Source organism: Bubalus kerabau, chromosome 11 (genome assembly GCF_029407905.1).
Source record: "Bubalus kerabau isolate K-KA32 ecotype Philippines breed swamp buffalo chromosome 11, PCC_UOA_SB_1v2, whole genome shotgun sequence".
NCBI classification, from domain to species: domain Eukaryota; kingdom Metazoa; phylum Chordata; class Mammalia; order Artiodactyla; family Bovidae; genus Bubalus; species Bubalus kerabau.
The window spans coordinates 78,050,783-78,075,014 of NC_073634.1; the positions used below are offsets into that span (position 1 = coordinate 78,050,783).

At 36.5% G+C, this 24,232-nt stretch overlaps 1 protein-coding gene across 7 annotated transcripts in view; it reads left to right on the plus strand.

Moving 5' to 3' along the window:
* Nucleotides 1-24,232, plus strand: part of ATAD2B (ATPase family AAA domain containing 2B) — a 139,218-nt gene that overhangs the window by 108,295 nt on the left and 6,691 nt on the right. For all 7 annotated transcript variants that reach the window (XM_055540818.1, XM_055540819.1, XM_055540814.1 and 4 more), the window contains 5 exons: nt 6,972-7,131; nt 14,222-14,344; nt 17,103-17,240; nt 20,725-21,408; nt 23,939-24,066. In XM_055540818.1, the coding sequence (XP_055396793.1) occupies nt 6,972-7,131; nt 14,222-14,344; nt 17,103-17,240; nt 20,725-21,408; nt 23,939-24,066 (1,233 nt within the window). The remainder of the gene's footprint in view (nt 1-6,971; nt 7,132-14,221; nt 14,345-17,102; nt 17,241-20,724; nt 21,409-23,938; nt 24,067-24,232) is intronic.

Below are 24,232 nucleotides of genomic sequence, written 5' to 3' on the forward strand. Positions count from 1 at the left end.
GGTCTAACTGGTCTATTGTATCATTTAAAGTTTGTGTTTCCTTGTTAATTTTCTGTTTAGTTGATCTATCCATAGGTGTGAGTGGGGTATTAAAGTCTCCCACTATTATTGTGTTATTGTTAATTTCTCCTTTCATACTTGTTAGCATTTGTCTTAATACTGCGGTGCTCCCGTGTTGGGTGCATATATATTTATAATTGTTATATCTTCTTCTTGGATTGATCCTTTGATCATTATGTAGTGACCTTCTTTGTCTCTTTTCACAGTCTTTGTTTTAAAGTCTATTTTATCTGATATGAGTATTGCTACTCCTGCTTTCTTTTGGTCCCTATTTGCATGGAAAATCTTTTTCCAGCCCTTCACTTTCAGTCTGTATGTGTCCCCTGTTTTGAGGTGGGTCTCTTGTAGACAACATATGTAGGGGTCTTGTTTTTGTATCCATTCAGCCAGTCTTTGTCTTTTGGTTGGGGCATTCAACCCATTTACGTTTAAGGTAATTACTGATAAGTATGACCCCGTTGCCATTTACTTTATCTTTTGGGTTCGAATTTATACACTGTTTTTGTGTTTCCTGTCTAGAGAATATCCTTTAGTATTTGTTGGAGAGCTGGTTTGGTGGTGCAGAATTCTCTCATCTTTTGCTTGTCTGAAAAGTTTTTGATTTCGCCTTCATACTTGAATGAGATCCTTGCTGGGTACAATAATCTGGGCTGTAGGTTATTTTCTTTCATCATTTTAAGTATGTCTTGCCATTCCCTCCTGGCTTGAAGAGTTTCTATTGAAAGATCAGCTGTTATCCTTATGGGTATTCCCTTGTGTGTTATTTGTTGTTTTTCCCTTGCTGCTTTTAATATTTGTTCTTTGTGTTTGATCTTTGTTAATTTGATTAATATGTGTCTTGGGGTGTTTCGCCTTGGGTTTATCCTGTTTGGGACCCTCTGGGTTTCTTGGACTTGGGTGATTATTTCCTTCCCCATTTTAGGGAAGTTTTCAACTATTATCTCCTCAAGTATTTTCTCATGGTCTTTCTTTTTGTCTTCTTCTTCTGGGACCCCTATGATTCGAATATTGTAGCATTTAATATTGTCCTGGAGGTCTCTGAGATTGTCCTCATTTCTTTTAATTCGTTTTTCTTTTGTCCTCTCTGATTCATTTATTTCTACCATTCTATCTTCTAATTCACTAATCCTATCTTCTGCCTCTGTTATTCTACTATTTGTTGCCTCCAGAGTGTTTTTAATTTCACTTATTGCATTATTAATTATATATTGACTCTTTTTTATTTCTTCTAAGTCCTTGTTAAACCTTTCTTGCATCTTCTCAATCCTTGCCTCCAGGCTATTTATCTGTGATTCCATTTTAATTTAAAGATTTTGGATCAATTTCACTATCATTATTCGAAATTCTTTATCAGGTAGATTCTCTATCTCTTCCTCTTTTGTTTGGTTTGGTGGGCATTTATCCTGTTCCTTTATCTGCTGGGTATTCCTCTGTCTCTTCATCTTGTTTAAATTGCTGAGTTTGGGGTGTCCTTTCTGTATTCTGGCAGTTTGTGGAGTTCTCTTTATTGTGGCGTTTCCTCGCTGTGTGTGGGTTTGTACAGGTGGCTTGTCAAGGTTTCCTGGTTAGGGAAGCTTGTATCAATGTTCTGGTGAGTGGAGCTGTATTTCTTCTCTCTGGAGTGTAATGAAATGTCCAGTAATGAGTTATGAGATGTCTATGGTTTTGGGGTGACTTTGGGCAGCCTGTATCTTGAAGCTCAGGGCTGTGTTCCTTTGTTGCTGGAGAATTTGCTTGGTATGTCTTGCCCTGGAACTTGTTGGCCCTTGTGTGGTGCTTGGTTTCAGTGTCGGTATGGAGGCGTTTGATGAGCTCCTGTCAATTAATGTTCCTTGGAGTCAGGAGTTCCCTGGAGTCAGGGTTTGGACTTAAGCCTCCTACTTCCAGTTATCGGTCTTATTTTTACAGTAGTTTCAAAACTTCTCCTTCTATACAACACCATTGATAAAACATCTACATTAAAGATGAAAAGTTTCTCTACTGTGAGGGTCACTCAGAGAGGTTCACAGCGTTACATGGAGAAGAGAAGAGGGAGGAGGGAGTTAGAGGTGACCCAAATGAGATGAGGTGGAATCAATAGTGGAGAGAGTAGGCTAGCCAGTAATCACTTCCTTATGTGCACTCCACAACTGGACCGCTCAGAGATGTTCACGGAGTTATACAGAGAAGAGAAGAAGGAGGCAGGAGACAGAGGTGGCCAGAAGGATAAAAGGGGGAAATGAAAAGGAGGGAGACAGATCCAGCCAGTAATCAGTTCCCTAAGTGTTCTCCACCATCTGGAACACACAGAAATTCACAGAGTTGGGTAGAGTAGAGAGGGGTTAGGGAGGAGATACAGGTGACCTGGTGGAGAAAATGGAGAGTCCAAAGGGAGAGAGAGCAGTCAAGCCAGTAATCTCGTACCCTAGTGAAAAATGGGTCCTGAAGATTGGGTTCTTAAAGGTACAAAATTGGTAACAAATAGATAAAAGCAAAAATTAAAAATCTAGAGTAGAGTTTGGAATTTCAAAAATGCGATGTTAATGAAAAGAAGAAGGAAAAGAAAGAGAGAAAAAACAAATAAAGAAAAACAAACAAGGTCATGAAAATTATAAAGAAACTACAGGTACAAAATTGATAACTAATACCAAAAAGCAAAAATTAAAAATCTAGAGTAGAGTTTGGAATTTCAAAAATACAATGTTAAAAAAAAAGAAGAAAAATAAAGAGAGAAAACAAACAAACCAACAAAAACAATGTCGCAAAAATTATAAAGAAAATACAGGTACAAAATTGATATCAAATACCAAAAAGCATAAATTAAAAATCTTGAGTAGAGTTTGGAATTGCAGATATACGATGTTATATAAAAGAAGAAGACAAAGAAACAGAGGAAAAAAAAAGTCACAGAAATTATGAAAAAAACTATAGGTACAAAATTGATAACATATACCAAAAGGCTAAAATTAAAAATCTAGAGTAGAGTTTGGAATTTCAAAAATACAATGTTAAAGAAAAGAAGAAAAAGAAAAAAAAAAACAAAACACGGTCAAAAAATTATAAAATGTATATATGAAGTTTGCTGAAGAAGAAAAAAAAATAGGGTCTTCTTTTTTTTTTTTTTTTTTGCAAAGTAATAGTTATAAAAGTGAAAATTAAAGGACAATAGAGGACTTAAAATTTTTTTAAAAAAAAATTAAAAAAGAAAGAAAGATTGATGGTAAAAATAGTAAAAATATATCTAGGTCTTTCTCTGGTTTTGTTGTGAGTATTGTGGGTTCAGTCCATTTTTGGCTAGTTCCTTAGTCCAACTTATATTTCTCAAGATCTATAGGCCCTTTCCTATGTAATCCATAGTAACCACAGGGTTTTAATCTATGGCCTGTAGCTTCCAAGGCGTTTCCCTCTGTTATAGCTTCTTCTGTTTGCTGGTCTCTTCAGTGTCTGGTTCCCGCCCTGACACAAAGGGGACGGTTGAGGACACTATTTTTTTTTTTTTTTTGGGCTCACTTGTTCAGCCGCGCCGTGGGGAGGGAGGGAGGGATGCTGCAAACAGATAACACTGGCCTGCGCTCGCAGTGCCTCAGCCACACTGGGTCTGCCCCCCGCTCACGGCGCGTGTAGCTTCCTTGCCCACACTGCTAGGGCTCTAGATTGTTCCGCCGGGAACAATCAGAGGCTGGCCCTGGGCTGAGGTCCCAGGTCCAAGCCGCTCAGGTTCAGGCACTCGGGTAGTCCTCAGAGGCGCAGACTCGGTTGGGCCTGCGTTTTGTGTTCTTCCCAGATCCGAGCAGCTCAGGTGATGAGGTGTTTGGTGGGCGCCAATGCTGCGACTTATCGCCTCCCCGCCACTCGGTTATCTGGGTATAAAACCGGCGCACCTTCTCAGGCAGATGTTGACCGTCCAGACCCCCAAGAAGTTTTAGTTAGCAAAGAAGCCTGCTTACAGTTTTATAGATAGTGTCTCTCTGGGGCTGCGATTGCTCCCTTACGGCTCTGGCTGCCTGTCACCGGAGGGGTAAGGTCTGCAGCCGGCTATCTCTGTTCAGTCCTTTGTTCTGTGCGCAGGCCTGGTGGTGTCTTAGGTTAGGGCTGCCTTTTCGCGTGGTAGATATCCCACAGTCTGGTTTGCTAGCCCAAATTATTTCGCTCAGATAGCGCTCAGGACATTCGGCCCGATTCTTACTCTAAGGGACACAGCCCGCGCCGCACTTCCCTGCCCAGCCCCCGCTTGCTAATGCCGTGTGCAGGCGTCTGCGCTGCTTCTCCGCTGGGGGAGTTACCGTAGGGCTCACAATCTGCGATTTTTAATTGTTTGTTTATTTATTTTTTTCCTCCCTTTTACGTTGCCCTCTGTGCTTCCAAAGCTCGGCACAGATTCGGCAGTGAGAAGGTTTCCTGGTGTTTGGAAACTTCTCTCTTTTTAAGACTCCCTTCCTGGGATGGAACTCCGTCCCTCCCTCTTTTGTCTCTTTTTTTGTCTTTTATATTTTTTCCTACCTCCTTTCGAAGAGTTGGGCTGCTTTTCTGGGTGCCTGATGTCCTCTGCCGGCATTCAGAAGTTGTTTTGTGGAATTTACTCAACGTTTAAATGCTCTTTTGATGAATTTGTGGGGGAGAAAGTGTTCTCCGCGTCCTACTCCTCCGCCATCTTGGCTCCTCCTCCTGTTTTCTCTTTTTCCTCTTTTTTTTTTTTCCCCTCAATTTCTTTACTTCTTTGTTTGCTTTTAAGGCTGAAAACATAGGAGTCTCTGGGAAGGATAGAGAAGGGAAACTAAAATAATAACATTTAGATAACCTAAAAACACAAAAACGTATATGAATTTGAAATGTCTAAAAACATTGAATTCCAAAGCAAATTGCAGAGAAAAAAATTGTTTAGAAAATAAGCAGTGAATTTAAAGTTAAACATATTTGCTGAGATGTTATGGTCTTTAGTAATATAAATTTTTATAGTATAAAGGTTTATAAAATGTTTTCCACATGTACACAATACATATCAAGTGTCAGAGCCAAGAATCCAACTAATACCTTCTGAACTATTGCTTGTTGGGTAAAGCTCCACTACTCCCCTGTAAGGAGATTGGCTGGCTTTTTAGCTCCTAGAGGATGAAAATAAATTAAAACATGCACACATACCTACCTAAAATTTTAAAAACATAAATAATATGTGTATATATATGCTTATATTATTCTATAGGCACAGGCATATAGGTGTATTTATACATGTAAATATATATTATATATACAAATTTAAAAGGCATCTGTGCTGTCTACAGTGAAGAAAACTAGCCTTTAATTTCATAGAACAGAAGTTACCATATTCCCAGAATTTGGTCCTGGACTGATTAAACATTTCTAAGACTGTGTTTATGTCAGAACCAATTACTTGATTTGAAATTTGCGTTGGGGAAGACAGTCCAGGCACACACACCTGGGAGATGTTGTAGGTTCAGTTCTAGACCATGGCAGTAAAGTGAATATTGCAATAAAGTGAAGTTATATGAATTCTTTGGTTTCCCAGCATATATAAAAGTTACGTTTATACTATGTAATGGCATTGAAGTGAAGTGAAGTGAAAGTCACTCAGTCATGTCCGATTCTTGGCGATTCCGTGGCAATCTCCAGGCCAGAATACTGGAGTGGGTACCCTTTCCCTTTTCCAAGGGATCTTGAAGTGCAAGTTGCTCAATTGTGCCCAACTCTTCGTGATTCCATCCAATTCTTCAGGCCAGAATACTGGAGTGGGTAGCCTTTCCCTTCTCTAGGGGATCTTCTCAACCCAGGGATCCAACCCAGGTTTCCCGCATTGCAGGCAGATTCTTTACCAGCTAAGCCACAAGGGAAGTGCCAGAATACTGGATTGGGCAGTTTATCTCTTCTCTAGCCTATTCCTTCTCCAGCCTATCCGGCTCAGGAATTGAACTAGGGTCTCCTGCCTTGCAGGCGGATTCTTTACCAACTGAGCTATCAGGGAAGCCCTAGTAATGGCATTATGTCTACAAAAAAAAAAAAAAAAAAAAAATCAATGTACATACCTTAATTAAAAAATGCTTCATTGCTAAAAAATGCTAACCATCATCCGACAATGCAAGGTTGCCACAAACCTTCAGTTTTTTAAAAAATGTAGTATCTGCAAAATGCAATAAAAGGAAGTGCAATAAAACAAGGTATGCCTGTAGATATATAGGTGAAAGAGCTTTCTAACTGGTCAAGTGATAAAACATAAAATTTAGTGGGCAGTCATGACTATCTCTATTTTGGGTTATCTCCCAGAATAATCACACAGAGCAAAATTTATTTTTTGCTTGTAGATTTGCTTATACTTAGGGACAAGGCCAGCAAATCTTCTATTAGTCATGGAAGCAATACCTACTTTTGTTATCTAATTGACTCAAAATGTTTGTAATGACTCCAAAGGAGTAGAAAACTCTTTCCATGAAACGATTCACCTTGGAAAACTAAAAAAGAAAAAATGTTTTTGTTTAAAGATTTTAAAGAGATCTACCCAAGAACTTCTCTAATAATATGGAAAAAACATCTGTTTCTTTTTATTTTCCTTTAAATTTTTTTTGCTTAGGTAACATTTATTGATGCTTATTGGGTACTTTTACCCATACATTTTCTTCTCAGGTATATCCAAAGGATTAAAAAAAACAAAAGCTGACACAGTTGGTTTCATATTTCAAGATGAGAAACTCTTCAGAGTTGATTAAATATGACTTGAAACTGAAGCTTTTCATGGAAAGTATGACATAGTATCTTTAGTGGCATAAACTGCTCTATAATTTTATCCTTTATATGTAATTATTTCCTAGATATCTAGATTTAGTTTTAAAATAATTTTTATTTTTGTTTTGTGTTTTTATGAGTAGATTATATGAAATACTAATACAGAAGTAATTTTCATTAAAATACCGTGTTTGTTTTAGGTTTCAGATTATCTTGAAGTAATCAAGGAACCAATGGACTTATCAACAGTAATAACTAAAATTGATAAGCATAATTACCTGACTGCTAAGGATTTCCTAAAAGATATTGACCTCATCTGTAGCAATGCTTTGGAGTACAATCCAGATAAGGACCCAGGAGGTAAGAATGCACTGGGCTAGGGTGACTTTGGTGATCAAAGAGAAGATAGTTTAAAATATAAATAAAACCTGCCTATATTTCAGACAGAAAAATTAGTCTTAATGACATATTAGAAATTTCTTATTGAAGAACTAAGTGTATGCTTAAATATTAAATTTAATTATTAAATTCATTTGTTAAATTACTAAAAAATATATTTAAATTAGAGGATTTTATTATTCTTTAAAATAATTTTTATCAAAGTATAGTTGATTTACAGTGTTGTGTTTAATTTCTGCTGTACAGTAAAATGACTCAGTTGTATATGCATATATTCTTCCTCATATTCTTTTCCATTATGGTTTACCACAGGATATTGAGTATAGTTCCCTGTATTGTACAGTAGGACCTTATTTTTTTATCCATCCTGTATATGATAGTTTATATTTGCTAATTCACTTATTAAATTATTAGATAATATATTTAAATTCAAGGATTTTATGTTTAAGATTTAGTTTCTTGATTTGCTTTTCACTTTTTATACTTAGATTCTAATTTTTTTCAGGTAAGATGGAAAACTGAATAATTGAGAATTTAAAATTGATTTGTTTAGTCTCCATTACCAGTGCTGATAAACACTGGGCATTTTGGATTTCTGGAAACTTATTATAGTTAAGTTTACTTATCAAAAGACCCCTTTGGGTAGATGGACATTATCTGTTCTATAGACTGTACATATGTTTACATATGTAAACAAACATCTTATGAATATTTTCATAACATCTTATGGAAAACCTACATGAACTTTTTGGCCAACCCAATATAGTTTATTATTTTACTCCTAATCCCACCCTGTACTCAAATCTATAGTCTCAGTTCTGTTAATGCCTTCCAGGGGAGACCTCCAGAAATAATCTGTAGTTAAACAAGTTGAATTTATTGATACATTGTAATAAAGGAGAATGTACATCATGGGAAATCATATAGGATTTGAGCTTGTGTTAAGTGATTTTGAGGAAAATTTAAGGAAGTAGAGCTTGCAGTGGAACAGATGCTTTTAGGAAGTGGAAGTAATTTGGGGAGTAGGTATTTTAAGAACCTGGAAAGTAAGAAGAATGGAACCAGACTAAAGTTGTGATTGGTAAAGAAGCAGCATTCATTTTACACAGGATAGGATTATATTTGGTTATTTTTGTAGGGCAGTGTTCATACTTTGGTCTGTGTTCAGATCTGATTATGGAGTGGTCTTGTTTTTATCTTGATCCATCATGGTCACAGAGTGGTATTCAGTAAAGTTGTTTATGTTTAATGTGAGTACCCAAGGCCAGTTCCCATCTGGCAGGGGTCATTCTTTTTCTCACTCTGTTAAGAATTCTGTTTCTTCAACAGGTGATATGAAAGTAAGTTGTATTTTTAAAAAATTCACTTTAACTTTCAGTTATCTAAAGATATTTAGAGTATAGTTTCTACTTTATGTCTGTATTTATGGGCAGTGGTTCTTAACTCAGTTCACTTGTTAGAATGACCTGGATTTCTCATTTCTACACAAATTGATTCTTTCTTGTCTAAATTTAGACCACAGTAAATCACATATTTTCGTTCCAAGTTAAGTGGCAGAATAAAATTTTATATAGCTGCTTTTGGTATCTTTTACTGCTTTTAATAGTTTTTAAGCTTTGTTTTAGGACATTTTTCTCTTGTAGTTTTTGTTGTTTGTTTAGGTTTTATTTTGACTTTTTATTATATATCATTTATGAGGATAAATATTTATGAGGATAAGATTTATGAGGATAAAAATGAAGAAAAAGTAACCTATAACCTATAATCCTGTTACCTAGTATTTTTTTCTTTCTTTCTCCTCCTGCCTCCCTCCCTCCCTCCTTTTCTCTCTCTCACACACATATGCACAAATACTATATGTGAAATGCATAATATTTTTACTAAAATGAAAATATAACTTTTGTAAACTTTTATTCATGTAATATTTTGTGAAAAGTTTGAGTCAATGCATTTCTACCATGTAATTTTTATCATATGAATGTATTATAGCTAATACCCTATTGTTGGGCATATTAGAGTTTTTAGCTTCTTTCTCTATTATAATATTGATGAATATAGGATAAACTTTTTGTATGTCCTTAATTATTTCCTTAAGATAAATTCCTTAAGGTGAAACTTCTGTATCAAAGAGTGTATAATCTCTTTTAGGGCTTTAAATCTGTGTTGTTAAAACTTTCTCACAATTTAAAAAATCATCTAGCAGCATCAGGGGCACTTGTTAACCAATATAGCAGTTTTGTGTGACTGAGAGAATCTCCTTTGCAGTGTAGATGGCATCTGTAACAGGGCCACAGTTTGCCTAGTAAAGAATGGGCTGGATGTCAGTCTCCTTTGATTCCCTTGCTGGGTTCTGGGTGAAGGTACAACTGCACAAGTGTCCATGTAGTGGCCTTAAGCAGTGTGTGAGAGTACTTGAGCACCTACACTCTCATCCTGTTAGGTTTTCAAGACATAAAGGTTATGACATTGTGCAGTAGGTAATGAGACCCTGGGCTTTGGATGTGCACCTAGGCTTCAGTCCCCATTTTATTTCCTAGTTCTTTAGGAAATAAAGTTAAGTCCTCTAAATTTTAGTTTCCTTATCTGCAATTATGGAAAATTACTCTTCTCTTGGGGTAGTTGTAAGGATTAGATGAGAAAATATATTAGGCCCTACCTTATGAAATTGTCATTTTCATATGGTTCAACTTGAATATGTTAGCATGGTGCCTGGGATGTGATAAGTGTTCCATAAAGGTTAGTAGTTCATATATTTGTTTTTGTTATCATTATTATTTAAATTGCCTTAATTTGTCATAATTGTTGCCTTAGTGAGTACCTACACATTTACTTTAGAATGACCCTTTACTGTATTCCCTGGACCACATTTAAAATTGAATTCTATTTTGGAACAAATCTAAGGACTGCTAGTGATAAATGAATTTGAGTGGATAGAAAAAGCCAGTAGAAAGGATCAGTCCAGATCCTTTCCCCCTCTTCTGTGTAACTTAATTATAATCACATCAAAATAATATTACTTTCATGAAAGAAGCATTGATTTCTGGTGCATAATAACCTTTTATTATAGAATGTAGTTGTATAATCAAAGGATATGGCTCTGTCTCACAGAATTGACATGGTATACTTGTAACTTTATTCCTTTACTGTTTTAGATGCAAAAAGTATCATATAATTCAAAAGCATGATTTCGGCTCTGTTCAGATTTTTTCATATCTTTAGTCAAGAGCCCTGTTTTCTTTCTTAGCAACAGAACAACTTGTTATGTATTAGAAAAACAACCTCAGGGTCTGTTGTGTAGCAAGTGGAAATTACATGAATTTTGTATTACTTTTACAAGCTCCCATGAGTATTTGAAAGCTTACAGTGCTCTGTTTTACAGAACACTTGGCCGTTTTGGGAAAAAGCTAGCATATACATAGAAGACAAAAGCCAACATTTTGGAAGCTATATGTATTGCCTAAGTGTTTACCTGGATTATCCCTTGAGGATAACGTGGACAAAAATTAAATATGTTAACTAGAAGAATTTTAACTTGTAGGTTCTAAATGTGACCAGGTCAATATTTGACCCTAATTATTATCTCATAAATGTATGATATGTTTTATGTTTAACTGTTCCCCACTGTTTGTTCTGTACTTAATGCCTCCTCTAGCCCTTAAGTGTATTCACATACATACCATCATTTAGCAAATTTTGCTGAAATTTCAACCTTAGTCTTGTAGTATTCTCGAAATCTGTTTTGTACTAGATGCTTAGGAATAAAGCTCACTGATTCACTCTGGTGTTTGGAGCCCTCTATGGGTTATACTTCAGTTAAACTCATTCACATTTTCTGTTATTATTTGTAAGTACCATGTGCTGTTACTGAGCTGAGTGTTTAGAATACTATGATAGTCTTTGCCTTTTCAGATGGAGTAATACATATTGAATAATTACTGTGTGACAGATATTATGCTATATCTTATGATATTAATTTGTTAGCACTTCCTTAACAAAATGCCACAGACTGCATGCCTTAAACAGCAGACATTTTCTCATAGTTTTGGGGGCTAAAAGTCCAAAATCAAGGTGTTGGCAGATTTGGTTTCTTCTGAAGCCTCTTTCCTTTGCCTTCAGATGGCAGCCTTCTTGCTGTGTCCTCACATGGCCATCTTTTCTCTGTGTCTCTGCACCCCTGGTACTTCTTGTGTGTCTCCAAATTTCCTCTCCACCTAAGGACAGAAGTCTGATTAGGGCCTACTCATAGGACCTTTTACCTTGATTACTTCTTTAAAGGCTCTACTCCAAATATAGTCACATTCTGGTATATTGGGGAGTACAGTATCAACATGTGAATTTGGGGGAAGAACACAGTTTAACCCATAACAGTTTATAAATACACTACAGTCTCTCTTATCTAGAAACTCACAGTTTTATAGGAATGGCAAATACCTGATTATTGGTGATTATACTAGATGGTTAAGGTAGCACAGAGGTGACAGTTTCGAATTTTGTCTTGTGGCAGCAGCTGCTGCTGATGATTCAATTTTATCAGGTGTGTGTTAGGTACATGTACAGTGTGAGCAGGGCACAGAGGAGAAGACATTACCTGGAGATGAACAGGATTTAAAGGGGCATTCATTTTAGGCATGTATCAGGCCAGGGCTGCATATCTCCAGCACTGACACAGTTTATATGTAGAAAATGTTTCATAAATGGATGCTCAATAAATGGAGATTCAGTGAGTAGACAAGTGAATGAATTTCCCACCACTCCTCCACATTCTATTTTTTCAGCCATATCCTCTTTTTCTATACCTTTGTAGACTACTTTTCTTAGCCTAAAAAAAAATTTTTTTTGGTCATGCCATGCAGCTTGTGGGATCTTAGTTCCCCAGCCAGGGATTAAGCTTAGGTCCTGGATCCTAGCAGTGAAAAGCACCAAGTCCTAACTACTGGACTGCCAGAGAATTCCCCGCAAGTCTTAATTGGTCTTCCAACTTCCATCTTATCATTCCCTTGACCTCTGGTACTGCCTGTATTACTATACTCTTAAATACAAATCAAATCAAATCACTTTCTGTCTGAAAACCACCCAGTGGCCCCTTATCTAGAGAATTAAATCATGTTGTTTCCCTGCTTGGGTCTTTTCATTGCTCTTAGGATAAGATCTAAAATCCTTAATGTGGTCAGATTCCCGTTTGCCACTTGCTTATTGTGTACTAATCACATAGGCTACCTTTCAGTTTCTAGAAATCTCCAAGATCTTTTTACCTCAGAACTTTTTCACATGGCATTTTCTGAACCTGTACTGGTTTTTCCCTTTGTCAGTGGCTATGCTAATGCATGCTTCGAGTCTCACCTTGCTGCTGCTGCTGCTAAGTCACTTCAGTCGTGTCCGACTCTGTGCGACCCCAGAGATGGCAGCCCACCAGGCTCCCCCGTCCCTGGGATTCTCCAGGCAAGAACGCTGGAGTGGGTTGCCATTTCCTTCTCCAATGCATGAAAGTGAAAAATGAAAGTGAAGTTGCTCAGTTGTGTCCGACTCATAGTGACCCCATGGACTGCAGCCTACCAGGCTCCTCCATCCATGGGATTTTCCAGGCAAGAGTACTGGAGTGGGGTGCCATTGCCTTCTCAGCAAGTCTCACCTTAAATGCCTCTAATTTAGAGAATTCTCTCCTGACTTGCCTATTCAGTATTCTGTAGATTTTGATCATAGCTGTTATAAGTTTTTTGAGGGGTAGGCAGAGGTGTTTCTATGTGCATATGAGGTTATTTGGCTAAATACCTCTTTCCTATACTAGTCTGAAAAGCTCCTTGAAAGTAGAGACCTGTTTTGTTCACTACTGTATAGCCATCATCTGACTCAGTTCTTGGTACAGTTGACAATCAATGTTTATCGAGTGACAGTTTAGAGAAAATATATTGAAGGAAATATACTAGTGGGCTGCCTTTTTGAGTGCTGCATGTTTGTTTTTGTAAGATTTTTCACAATGAACTATTAGATGTTCTAAGAAAAGTTATATGTAAAATACATTTTTATACTTTTTGTCTTTGCTAGAGATGAAAAGGCAGATATTATTCTGTGACTTGGATTCTAGTTCTAAATACTGTTACCAATTAAGTGACTTTAATGCATTTATGTGACTTGTAACATCTTGGAGTTGCCAGCTCTAGGGAGCACAGTTATGTTATCTTGTTAATGAATGAGGACTTCTCTGTTAAGTGTAAAGCAGAGAGACTCTTCTTTTATTACCAGTTTTAGGTATAGTTTACCTAGAACAGAGTATGCACTTTTCTCCTAGAACTACCTATAGTTTATATCATCTTGCATTCTTAGAGTGCCTTATCATATTTGTTTCTGTCACGATTTTTTAATAGGTCACTCTTGCTTTAGCATACATTATATTCTTTAACATAATTTTGACCAGTTTTCTCTTATGGAGAAAATTATGTATGGTTTTCTGAAACCTCAGTGTCTATGCATGGCAACTCTGGTGCTGGATGTATGATGAATATTCTTTATATTTTTAAATAATTTTTATTTAAAGTAATACACTTTTCAAAATTATCAAATAAAGCCATATCTTTGAGGTAATGATTTGTTAAGTAGGCTTAGTACTTTGAAGTTCTAAAAGTATAATTCTCAGAGGATTGTCAACTTAATTGAGTAGTTTACTATATATTTTTTTGTTGTTGTTTAGTCCCTAAGTCATGTCTGACTCTTTTGCGAGCCTATGGACTATAGCCCTCCAGGCTCCCTCTGTCCATAGGACTTCCCAGGCAAGAATACTAGAGTGGGTTGTCATTTCCTTCTGCAGGGGATCTTCCCCACCCAGGGATCGAACCCATCTCTCCTGCATTGGCAGGTGAATTCTTTACCACTGAGCCACCAGAGAAGCCCATATTTATTTTTCACTCATCACTTAAAATGAATTTGCATCTTATCTAGAAATGCTTTTTACAGTTTTATTTAAATGTTTATGTTCTTTTACTTTCCTTCTTAAGATGCCCTTTTTTCACGTTATTTCATTTGTGTGTTTAATAAATGTATACCAACTTTTTAACAGACAAAATAATTAGGCACAGGGCTTGTACTCTGAAGGATACTGCACATGCCATCATTGCAGCTGAGTTGGATCCAGAATTTAATAAACTCTGTGAAGAAATTAAGGAAGCAAGAATAAAAAGAGGTAAGTTATAGAAGTGAACATGCTATTGAAGACTAAGAGGTCACTGAGTGTCACTGGATGGTGTTTATTTATAGTTGCTGGTATAATGAAAGTGTATCTTGAGGCCCAGCCTTTACTTAATTTCTGATACGAATATGTGTCATGTAGATTCTCAAAGATGTTTTAAAAATTTACTTTCTGTGACAATTTTAGTGCCAATTATAGAAATAAAGCAGTACTTAGTGAAATTTCTTTTGTAGGAACACATCTTTGTTAATTATGGATTTCTGTTCTTAAAGGATTTAGATAGGTTTTTGTATTTGAAGAGTTTTATTTTCAACATGTAATATCTAATATTAATTCTTAAAAATTTAGGAATACTTTTTTTTTAACCTATTGGAGTTTTATGTGCAATTTTGTTAGTATAAACACATAGCACATGTGTTTTATTTGTTTGGTATATAATCCTGTCCTTGGGGAACTCATACTTTAGCAGGAGAGAGTAAAGTGTAAAACAAATCAAGTGCAGTGTGGCATATGCACTAACTGCAGCATATTCATCACAGAGGATAGACTTCCTGGTAGGAAACCTGGCATTTTGATCAGAGTTTGGGGAATGAATGTACAAGTGTGGTCTGTAGTGAAGTAGAGGGAAGGAGGAGGCAGTGACAGAGAAGGAGGAAGTATTGTAGGCAGAATGCACAGTTCTGCAGAGACATGAAATAGCGTGGCATATCTGAAGAACTGCCAACTGTTTGGCATTGCTCAAGATGTACAGATGGGTGAGAAATAGAGCTCAGAAGGTGAGCTGGGTTGAGGACATTGAAGCTGTGAATATACTTTTCTCCTACTGCATTAGAGAGGCCTTCCCTGGCCACTTAATCTAATATAGGCTCTGGTCACCATAGCTTTTGTCATTTCGTTGTTGTTGTTGTCTCTCTCCTCCTTATTTAGAATATAAGTGCAAGTAATTGAATGATTCAGTGTCATGGACTTGGACTTTATTCTGTAGGTCTGTGTTTTTTAAAATGTGTGTTAATTACCCACATTAGCTTAGAACTGGGAAACTACGTTCTCTGAGAGAAGCTTGAGAAATCTGTGCTTTAACAGTGGTTTTTATGTATACTGAAGTTTGAGAACAATTGTCGTAGGCAGTAGGAGTCATTGAAGTATCTGAAGCAGTGGAATGGATTGGTAAATTATTTTGGCAGCAGGGAATAGCAAGGTCTCACTATGGCAGGGTGGGAGGATGAGAGCCTAGTTAGAAAGCTGTTGGAGCCAGTTTTGCAAACATTTTGGCCGTTTCTAAAAAAGTTAAGCATAATGTTTACCATACGACCCAGCGATTCTACTCCTAGGGATCTTCCCAAGAGAAATGAAAACATATGTCCATATAAAGACTTGTACATGAATGTTCATAGCAGTATTATTCACAGCAACTAAAAACTAGAAACAACCCAAATGTCTGTCAACTGAAGAATGGGTAAGCAAAACAGGGTGTATTGTACAATGACATACTGCTCAGCTATAAAAAGGAACAAGGTGCAACATGGATGAACTTTAGAAATGTTACGCTAAGTGAGAGAAAACAGTCACCAAAGACCAGATATTGTATGATTCCATTCATATGAAATGCTCACAAAAAGCCAGTCTATTATAGAGACAAAAAGTGGATTAATGATGGCCTGGAACAGTTTCTTAAATTGGATTGCTGTGTGATTGCACAGCTCTGTAAATCCGCCAAAAATCACTTAATTGTACACTTGAAATGAGTGATTTTTATGTTGTGTTAATTGTACCTCGGTTAAACTGTTGGAGGGTGGGGGCTGTTGGAGTAGTCCAGAATTTAATTAGTGAAGTGGGAATGAAAGTAGGAGAGAGTTGTGGCTGCAGGGGTGGAAGGCATTGGGAAGGAAAGAAAGAGGCAAAATTTAGCTGCCACATTACTGATTTAATGATTTAAAGAGATGCTAATACTACCAGTAGAGAGAGGGAATATATAAGGACAGGTCTTTTTGTGGGAAAAAGAGAAACCAGTTATTTTTAATTTGATCTATCTTTAGGATATGCAGTTGGTGATATCAAGTAGGAAGCTGATATAAATCAGGAGCTCAAGACAGTTTTGGACTAAAATGTGATTTGGGAATAATTATATAATGTCAGTAGAAGCTGAAGGCATGAATGATACTTGTGGTGGAAGATGTAGATTGAAGTGAGAAAAAAAGGGATTCCAGAGATAGTCCTTAGAAACTTGGAAGGTAACACTAAAGACAGCATAGAAGAAAGAGATCTAGTAAAGAAAATTGAGATGGAACAGTTATTTTTATGAAGATCAATGCAGAAAAACCAAACTTACACAGTGTAGTGTAACAGCCAGCTTATATCAGATGGAAATGGTTTATATGAATGGGGTTTAGTAGCCCAGTATATGCTTATACTTTCTAAGATGGCAGAAATCATGACTTTTTGGCAATATATAATCTTATTGTCTTACAGTCATAAAAATGTGAAATGTATCCCTTTGCAAAATAAAGTGAGTCAACATGGGGCCCTTTGGGGATTAAGTGTAAATAAGCATGGCCTACCATTTTATTTTTATGATACGATATCTAGTTTCTTTCCCATCTTAAAACAAAAGGTACTGTTTTCATCCAAATTACAAACTGTCCAAGTATAATTAATGACTTTAAAACTCAGTATTTCAGACTTTTTTTTTTAACCTTGTTGGTTTATGTAGCTGGGAATATTTAAATAGGTATTGCTTATCTTCTGCTTGCAGGCTTATCGGTAACAGCAGAACAAATAAATCCTCATGGTACTGGAGCTCGAAAGACAGAAACTAGAGTTGAAGAGGCATTTCGGCACAAACAAAGAAATCCAATGGATGTCTGGCACAGTTCTGCAAATAAATGTGCATGTGAGTATTTGAGATCTTGTTATCCAGCAGTGGGAACAACTGTGAATGAGGCAGAAGTGTTAGGAATTGGGCACATACACCAAAGGGCTGCCAGGAGCTTGTGGGGTAAGATGCTGAATCAGTATATTTCTTTAACCTTATTTACTTTTTTTTCTATCTCTGTTCAGTGCTTGCTGTTGTAATTGAACTAGATTTAACTATTTTCAGCTTTAAACTTTGGGTTTTGGAAAGAGATATGGAGCCAGTAGATTATTATCCACCCCACCTTCAACCCCTTGCTGTATAGTATGCAGGGTGCTCTCATTATGGTGGGAAATGGAAACTGTGGTGTAAGAGAGTGCCTAAATTGACAGCAGGAAGTTGATTTTTCTGAGAAAAATCTGTTCAGCTTTCTTTTTCTGGTTTTGTTTAAGTGAGATGTATTTATTTATTTTTCTTCTGTTTGTTTTGTTTTCTTTTGTTTGTTTTGTAAGTGAGGTGTATTTAGAAGGGGAAAATTCAGTGTTCTATGTTTTCCTCACTTTTCCTTATTCATGGTGATCTGTAAAAATTTCTAAAAGACAAATGTTAATAAACACAGCATCTTCCTAATGTAATCTTTATGTTTCACTAAAGATGGCCATCTTTGAATTGTGTATGCTATTCTTCTGATATAGAGGTGGTAATTCTGCTCCGGCTGTCAGTAAAGATGGCCATAATAAGTTCTTCCACCAGTGGCATTGAAGTTGAATGAATGAACCAGACTCAGTTTTGTTTTTTTTTAATCTTGTCCTCTTTGTGATAAATGGCATTCATGTGTGAGAAAATTTGAAGGAGTTAATGGTGCATTTCGTCCTAGGAAGCTGATTAAGCTATTTGTCCTGGTTGTACCTTGAATCGTGACCTGGATTATCTAACATAACACTCTAATTTAAATGTTGAAATCCTTACATTCTCTGCAACTGATAAAAATATTTACCCACTAAAATATATTGAACATTGCTTCAGCAGTTTTAATTTTCTATAAGTGTTAAAATGTTTTTTAATCTACAAATGTGAGTTTTGTTTTCTCTGACCAGTAGATGGCATATGTGACTCATCATTTGACTATTTTATATTATGTTACTTAAATTAGTATGTCTAAATCTCCCTATGGAAGAGTTGCTTTCCTAAGGTCTTAGTTTTGGGAACAAGCTCAGAGATGCTATAAAACTTGATTTTAAAGACTGTGCCTCTAAATGGGCTTTTCACACAAAGTACCCCTGAAAAAGGTGATAGAGCAGTGACTGAAACAAAAATCTTGATTCTTGTGGCACATATATAACCAATTTCTCTTATTTGACCAAAATCTCACTAAGTATTAGAAGTGATTATAAAAAGACGGGGAAAATATCTCTAGTTTGACCTCCCCATAAATAAGAACATTTTCTTTTGTCTGGGATGAAAGCATTAGAAGTAAACTTGCTTCAGAAAGGTTCCTAGCTTTTGCTTAGGGTACGAGTACATATCAAATAATTGAGCTGGCTCTTGATCGAGCAGGGTCCAGCCTCCTGGCTTTAGTGCTACATGACCTAGTGAGGAAAGGAAAAGGGAACCTCTTGTCACTTTGGTTGTTGGAGAATAAGCAAGGACACAATGTCAGGAGTGACTGGTCAGGTAGAAAAGCCTAACGGTTCCACATTTTAGAGAAAGAGCAAGCTGAATACTTTTCTTTCACTTTTAATATGGACTGGGTTAATCTTTCATATAAGTAATGGAATGCTTATGAATGCTCATCACTTTAGCCTGTGCTTTTAAAAGTAGATTAATATAGAAATTTCATCTCCAATTACCCTGTAACTGTAAATTGTAAAAATAGAAATAGAGGGGGAAACGAATGGAGAGATGATTGCAATGATAGTACAGTTTTGAGGGCAAAATAAATTTTGAGCCAAGTCACTAGATACCTTGAATTTTGGAAATGATTTTAGAAACCTTTGGTAGATTTATTCTTAGATCAGAAAGAAGAGTAACATTTATGACAATTTGTCATATATATTACCTTGGTGTCTTTATAAGACTTAGTAAGGATTAAAGATGAAAGGGTGAAAAAAGTATATAAACACACTATGTGCTGTTGATACATTATGATCTTTATCCATTAAAAGATCTTTATCCATTTTTTCCTAGAAAAGTGTGCACATACATAATAATGTTTTAGAATTGTTTTAATGGATAAAGATCACAAGTTCATATTAAGTGCTGATGTAAAGAAATGAGGGTTGTTTTAAGACCATATTCCCTTCTATTTGTCTTTCAGCAGCAATTTTAAAACTGTGGATTAAACATTCTCCACTTAGTGGCCCATATTTGCATTTTCTTTTTAAAATGTCTTTGCCCAGAAAGCTTTCAACATTGACATATTAAAAATATATATTATCTCTTTTTAAACTAAGCCAGATTTGACATTATTTTTATAGCCTTGGAAAAAATGAATTACTTTTACTCTGATGGCTTTCAACTAATATTCAGAATCCAGTGGTAGACGTCAGAAGTAATAGGTCTCTAGCTTAACTAGTTTGCTTCAATAACTTTTATATTTAAATTTCTTCATGCAAGTGTCCCACATTGCAAAATAAAAGTTAACTTTTCATTTTAGGGACAATGGGATCGACTTGCACAACCAGCTACCTTTGATAAATAATATGGGAAATAAATATTCCTATGTCCATCATGACCTGGAAGTACCAGCTATCTACTGATAAAACTCTTGATAGTTTCTAACACCAAAGAGTATAGTCCCTGCAACTTTTGTAGGTCTCTCACTTTATATAACTGACCAAATATTTATTTTCAGTGTTTATTAATGTTGTTATTGTTGCCTTGATAGCAGAGGACTTGTTTTCTGCATATTTTCCAATAACAACTTTGCAAGAAATTGATCCTGCTAGGAGAAACATTTGTGGTAGAAGGCTAACAGGTGGCTAACCACATTGTCTGTCTAAACTTCTTAGGAAAGGAGAGGCAGTAGAGATACCTATAACTTTTGTCTCTTCACATATTCGATCATATCTTAATTTCTTTTATGGTTTAAGAGCTTTTGGGAGATCTTGCTGGCAAAGCACTCATTTTCCTGGTGGAAATCCAGGACTGTAGTCCCAAACCTTCCAGGCAGCCTGGTAATATGACCATTTCCTAAATGTATAGTGTGCTTGGCCTTTGGGTGTTAAGAATTAGGAAAAGCAATAAAGTAGGATCTAGGGCAGTCATAAAGAGTGAGTGCTTAGTCAACTCATGCAGGAAATAAATTAAAAATATTTTCATTTGTCAGAGCTCATCCCTGACATCATATCCATTTTGTAGGTGTGAAGATTAGTCAGCATGGCTGCCAAGAGCTAAGTAGTTTTGGTCTCTGTGTTATGGTAGGGTGGGTTTACTTTCTTTTGGATCTTATTTAATAAACATTTGTGAAACAAGCATTGCACCTACAAGTTCTACATATCTTTTTCCCTTCTTTGTAAAATAGTTCGAGTTCGGAGAAAATCACGGCGGCGATCACAGTGGGGTAAAGGAATTATTAAGAAAAGGAAAGTCAATAATTTAAAAAAAGATGAAGAGGACACCAAATTTACTGACTATGAGAATCATATGGAGGACAGGAAATTGCTCGAAAATGGAGAGTTTGAGGTAAGCACTGACTGCCATGAAGAAAATGGAGAAGAGACTGGAGACTTATCTATGACCAATGATGAATCATCCTGTGACATCATGGACATGGACCAGGGGCAGAGGCTTAACAATGGAGCAAGCACAAAAGAGAACTTTGCATCTACTGAAGAGGAAAGTTCAAATGAGTCTCTACTCATCAACAGCAGCAGTTCTCTAAATCCAGAACAGACATCTCGGAAAGAGCCTTTCCTTAAAGAAGGCTGTCTAAATGGTGAGGCCTCCACAGACAGTTTTGAAGGAATACCAGTTCTGGAGTGTCAGAATGGCAAAGCTGAAGTAGTTTCTTGCTGTGGCAGTGGAGATAAATGTAGTTCTGAACAAAAGACTCTCCTGGAGGACCACTCAAAAGAAAAACCAGAAACTTCAAATGAAAATCATGGAGATGATCCTGAGAAACTAGAGGCACTGGAATGTAGCACTAACGAGAAGTTAGAGCCTGGCCCTGATGTAGAGGTTAAAGATGCAGAACTGGATAAAGAAGGTAGAGCTAATGTTTTAAAATTTTCCCTGAGGTTTTAAACTGCAGAGTTAATTACATGCATATTTTATCTGGTCCCCAGTAGCAATAGTTGATGAATAATTATACCCATTTGAGAATTTGTTGCAGTTTTCACCCCTTTTCCTAGAAAAGTGTACACACACATAATAAATTTTGGTGTATGTTTTAGAGGGTTTATTGTCCAGAAGGCATTTTTTCCTGGCTGCTTCCTCTTTGTGCTCCTGTCTGATTATTGTCCCTTTACTAATGGATTTATGACTAAAAGCTGAATAAATCCACAGTTGTTAAGAGGATGGAATTTCTGACAGAAGGATTATTGGGATGGGGTGAGAGGTAGGTGAGAAGACTTGGATGCTATGGCAGTGTGGTATATCAGAGTCATATAAACCCACATTATATTTCCACTGTTGTTTATTATAATCATGTGACTCTGAGTTAGTTGCTTGTATTCTCTGGCTCTGCGTCTTTCCATCTTCTGAATTAAACTTCAGGGTGGTATCACTGCAGGGATTAAATAAGTCTTGTATGTTAATTGCCTCTCCTGGTATCTGGCACATCCTAAGGTATATTCATGCCAGGCAGTCACTGTCAGTTGAATCTGAAGGGTGTTAATCTAGAGGCACTGTTGCTTTATAAACCAGTGGTGGAAGAAAGCAGCAGAATCCTCACTGTCAAAGTGACTTGATTCTTGCCGAGTCAGAGCTCTCTGCCCACTCCTGACTTCCCTTGGATATGTGATTCCTGAAGAAGCAGTGGATGGGGGAGTTGAGGGTTTCTGGCCCTGCTTTGCTATTTATCATGATTCTTTAGCCCGTGGTGGGGTGGGGTGTATTAAGAGACAGACCTACCCTGTTCAGTGTGCATTTCCTTCCTAAACAGGTAACTTGTCTTGCACTTGATTATCTTGAAATTGTATTGTGCTCTCTAAATTGTGTGGACTATATGGTGTTAGCCTGGGATTTGGGCTCTGTGAGAAAAGTTTTTTAATGCCAGTTTATTTGAGCTATCCAGAAGAATTAGAGTAGGATGGTATTGTTCAAAGTCTTAGAATTCTTTTAATGGATAAAGATAAAGGTACAGATTTATGCTGCCTCTTGAAAATTTTTAATATTTAATAGTAGAAAGCAGTTTTAGAAGCATTATTTATCTGGGCTATCATATAGACCAAACTTAAAAAATGTGTTGAAGCTAGAATTAAGTAATGAATGGGACAATGTGGGGAAAAGGGAGAGACTCCTGTTATGAGGCAGAATGGGTGAGTGGGTGGGGGAGCTTTGTAATGCTACTTCACTATGAGATTTTAGTAAGCTTACAGAAAAGGTTTAAATGAATATTATGTTCAGCTAACAGCTTTAAAAGTATTTGCTGTGTAAAAGCGTCACCTGAAGTTTTCATTTGTAAGTGCCCAGGGCAATGTAACCTAGTGCAGTAGTCCCTAACTCAGGTTCTTGGACCCCCTAGACGTCCATGGGTGTAATATGGTCTTAACAAAACTCCTAGCATATGTTAATCGAACTGGTTTTTCATATGTTAATTGAACTAGGTTTTCAGTCTAAAGGCTGTCTTTAATATAAAATTTCTCTGATACATCAGGGTATGTGTTTTTGAAGGCAACGTCTTGGTTCTTTTATTTTTTATATAGCAGGCATTGATGAGAAAGAATTGTTTAAAGACTTGGGAATAAGAGGACTAATGCAGGAGGGAGGAGAAAGATTCTCCTTAGTTTCCCAGAACATGGGCCAGGTCCTGTATAAGAAATGGTCCAAGTTTGTCCTTGTGGCCCCCTACCCGTGCCCGTCTCTTCTTTAGAGTACTCCTACTCAGAGTGCATAGGGCTTGATGGTCTGCCTACCCTCCCTACCCCTCAGAGTGCCTGGTGCAGTCAAATTATACTTAGCTGCCTCCGAATTTCTGTTTTTTTCAGTATGGTTGGTCTTAGGAGGGAGGAAAGTAATTAAATTATATTAATTTACTCGAAGGTAGTAGGAAAAGACACTAGACCTTTTGCCTTTTTAATGGGCTTATATTTTTAAGAGAAAATATTGTATAACATAGGCAGTATAACAGAAAAATAAGAAATTTCAGGCAATGTTGAGGAAAATGTTTTGCTTTGGGAGGCAGATATGAAGCGGGTTGGCCTTACTTTATGTTAGCATCTGCTTTTCTATGCTTCCTTTTCTTCTAGTTCTGAAAGCTCCACACTTTAAAATGATTATCATACAGAGAGTGAAGATAGTTTATAAGTCACTACTTAGAGCTGAAGATTGCTTTTATCTCCCTTTCAGTGGATACGTTTGTTAGATGATATTCTGGTATGACTTGGCTTTCATAGTTGTGGTTTAGTCCTCTTTAACTTGGGTTTCTTAGTCTTACCTCAAAAAACCATTTACTACTTGAAGAATAATATCCTTATTCCAAAAAGGATTTGTGGTGGGTAAAAGAATTTATAATAGTTTAAGCCTGATTTTTATTAACTTTTATTTGCTGCAGTGCATTTTTCTTTCAATTTTAGGTGCTTCTAAAGTAAAGAAATATCGTAAGTTAATTTTAGAACAGGCAAAAACAACAAGCCTGGAACTGGTTCCAGAAGAGCCATCTGAGCCTGTGCCACCTCTTATAGTTGATCATGAGAGATTGAAGGTAAGCCTAGCTCTTCCTGGGAAGTTTTAAATGAATGGAAATAAGTTTTAGTAATTTTTTCCTTGAACCTTGGAATATGAGTACTCTAGGGCTTCTAATGAAAAAGAGTTGTTTGTGTTTTGAGGGGTTTAGAAATATGAGAATGTTCTTGGTAATAAACTAAGCC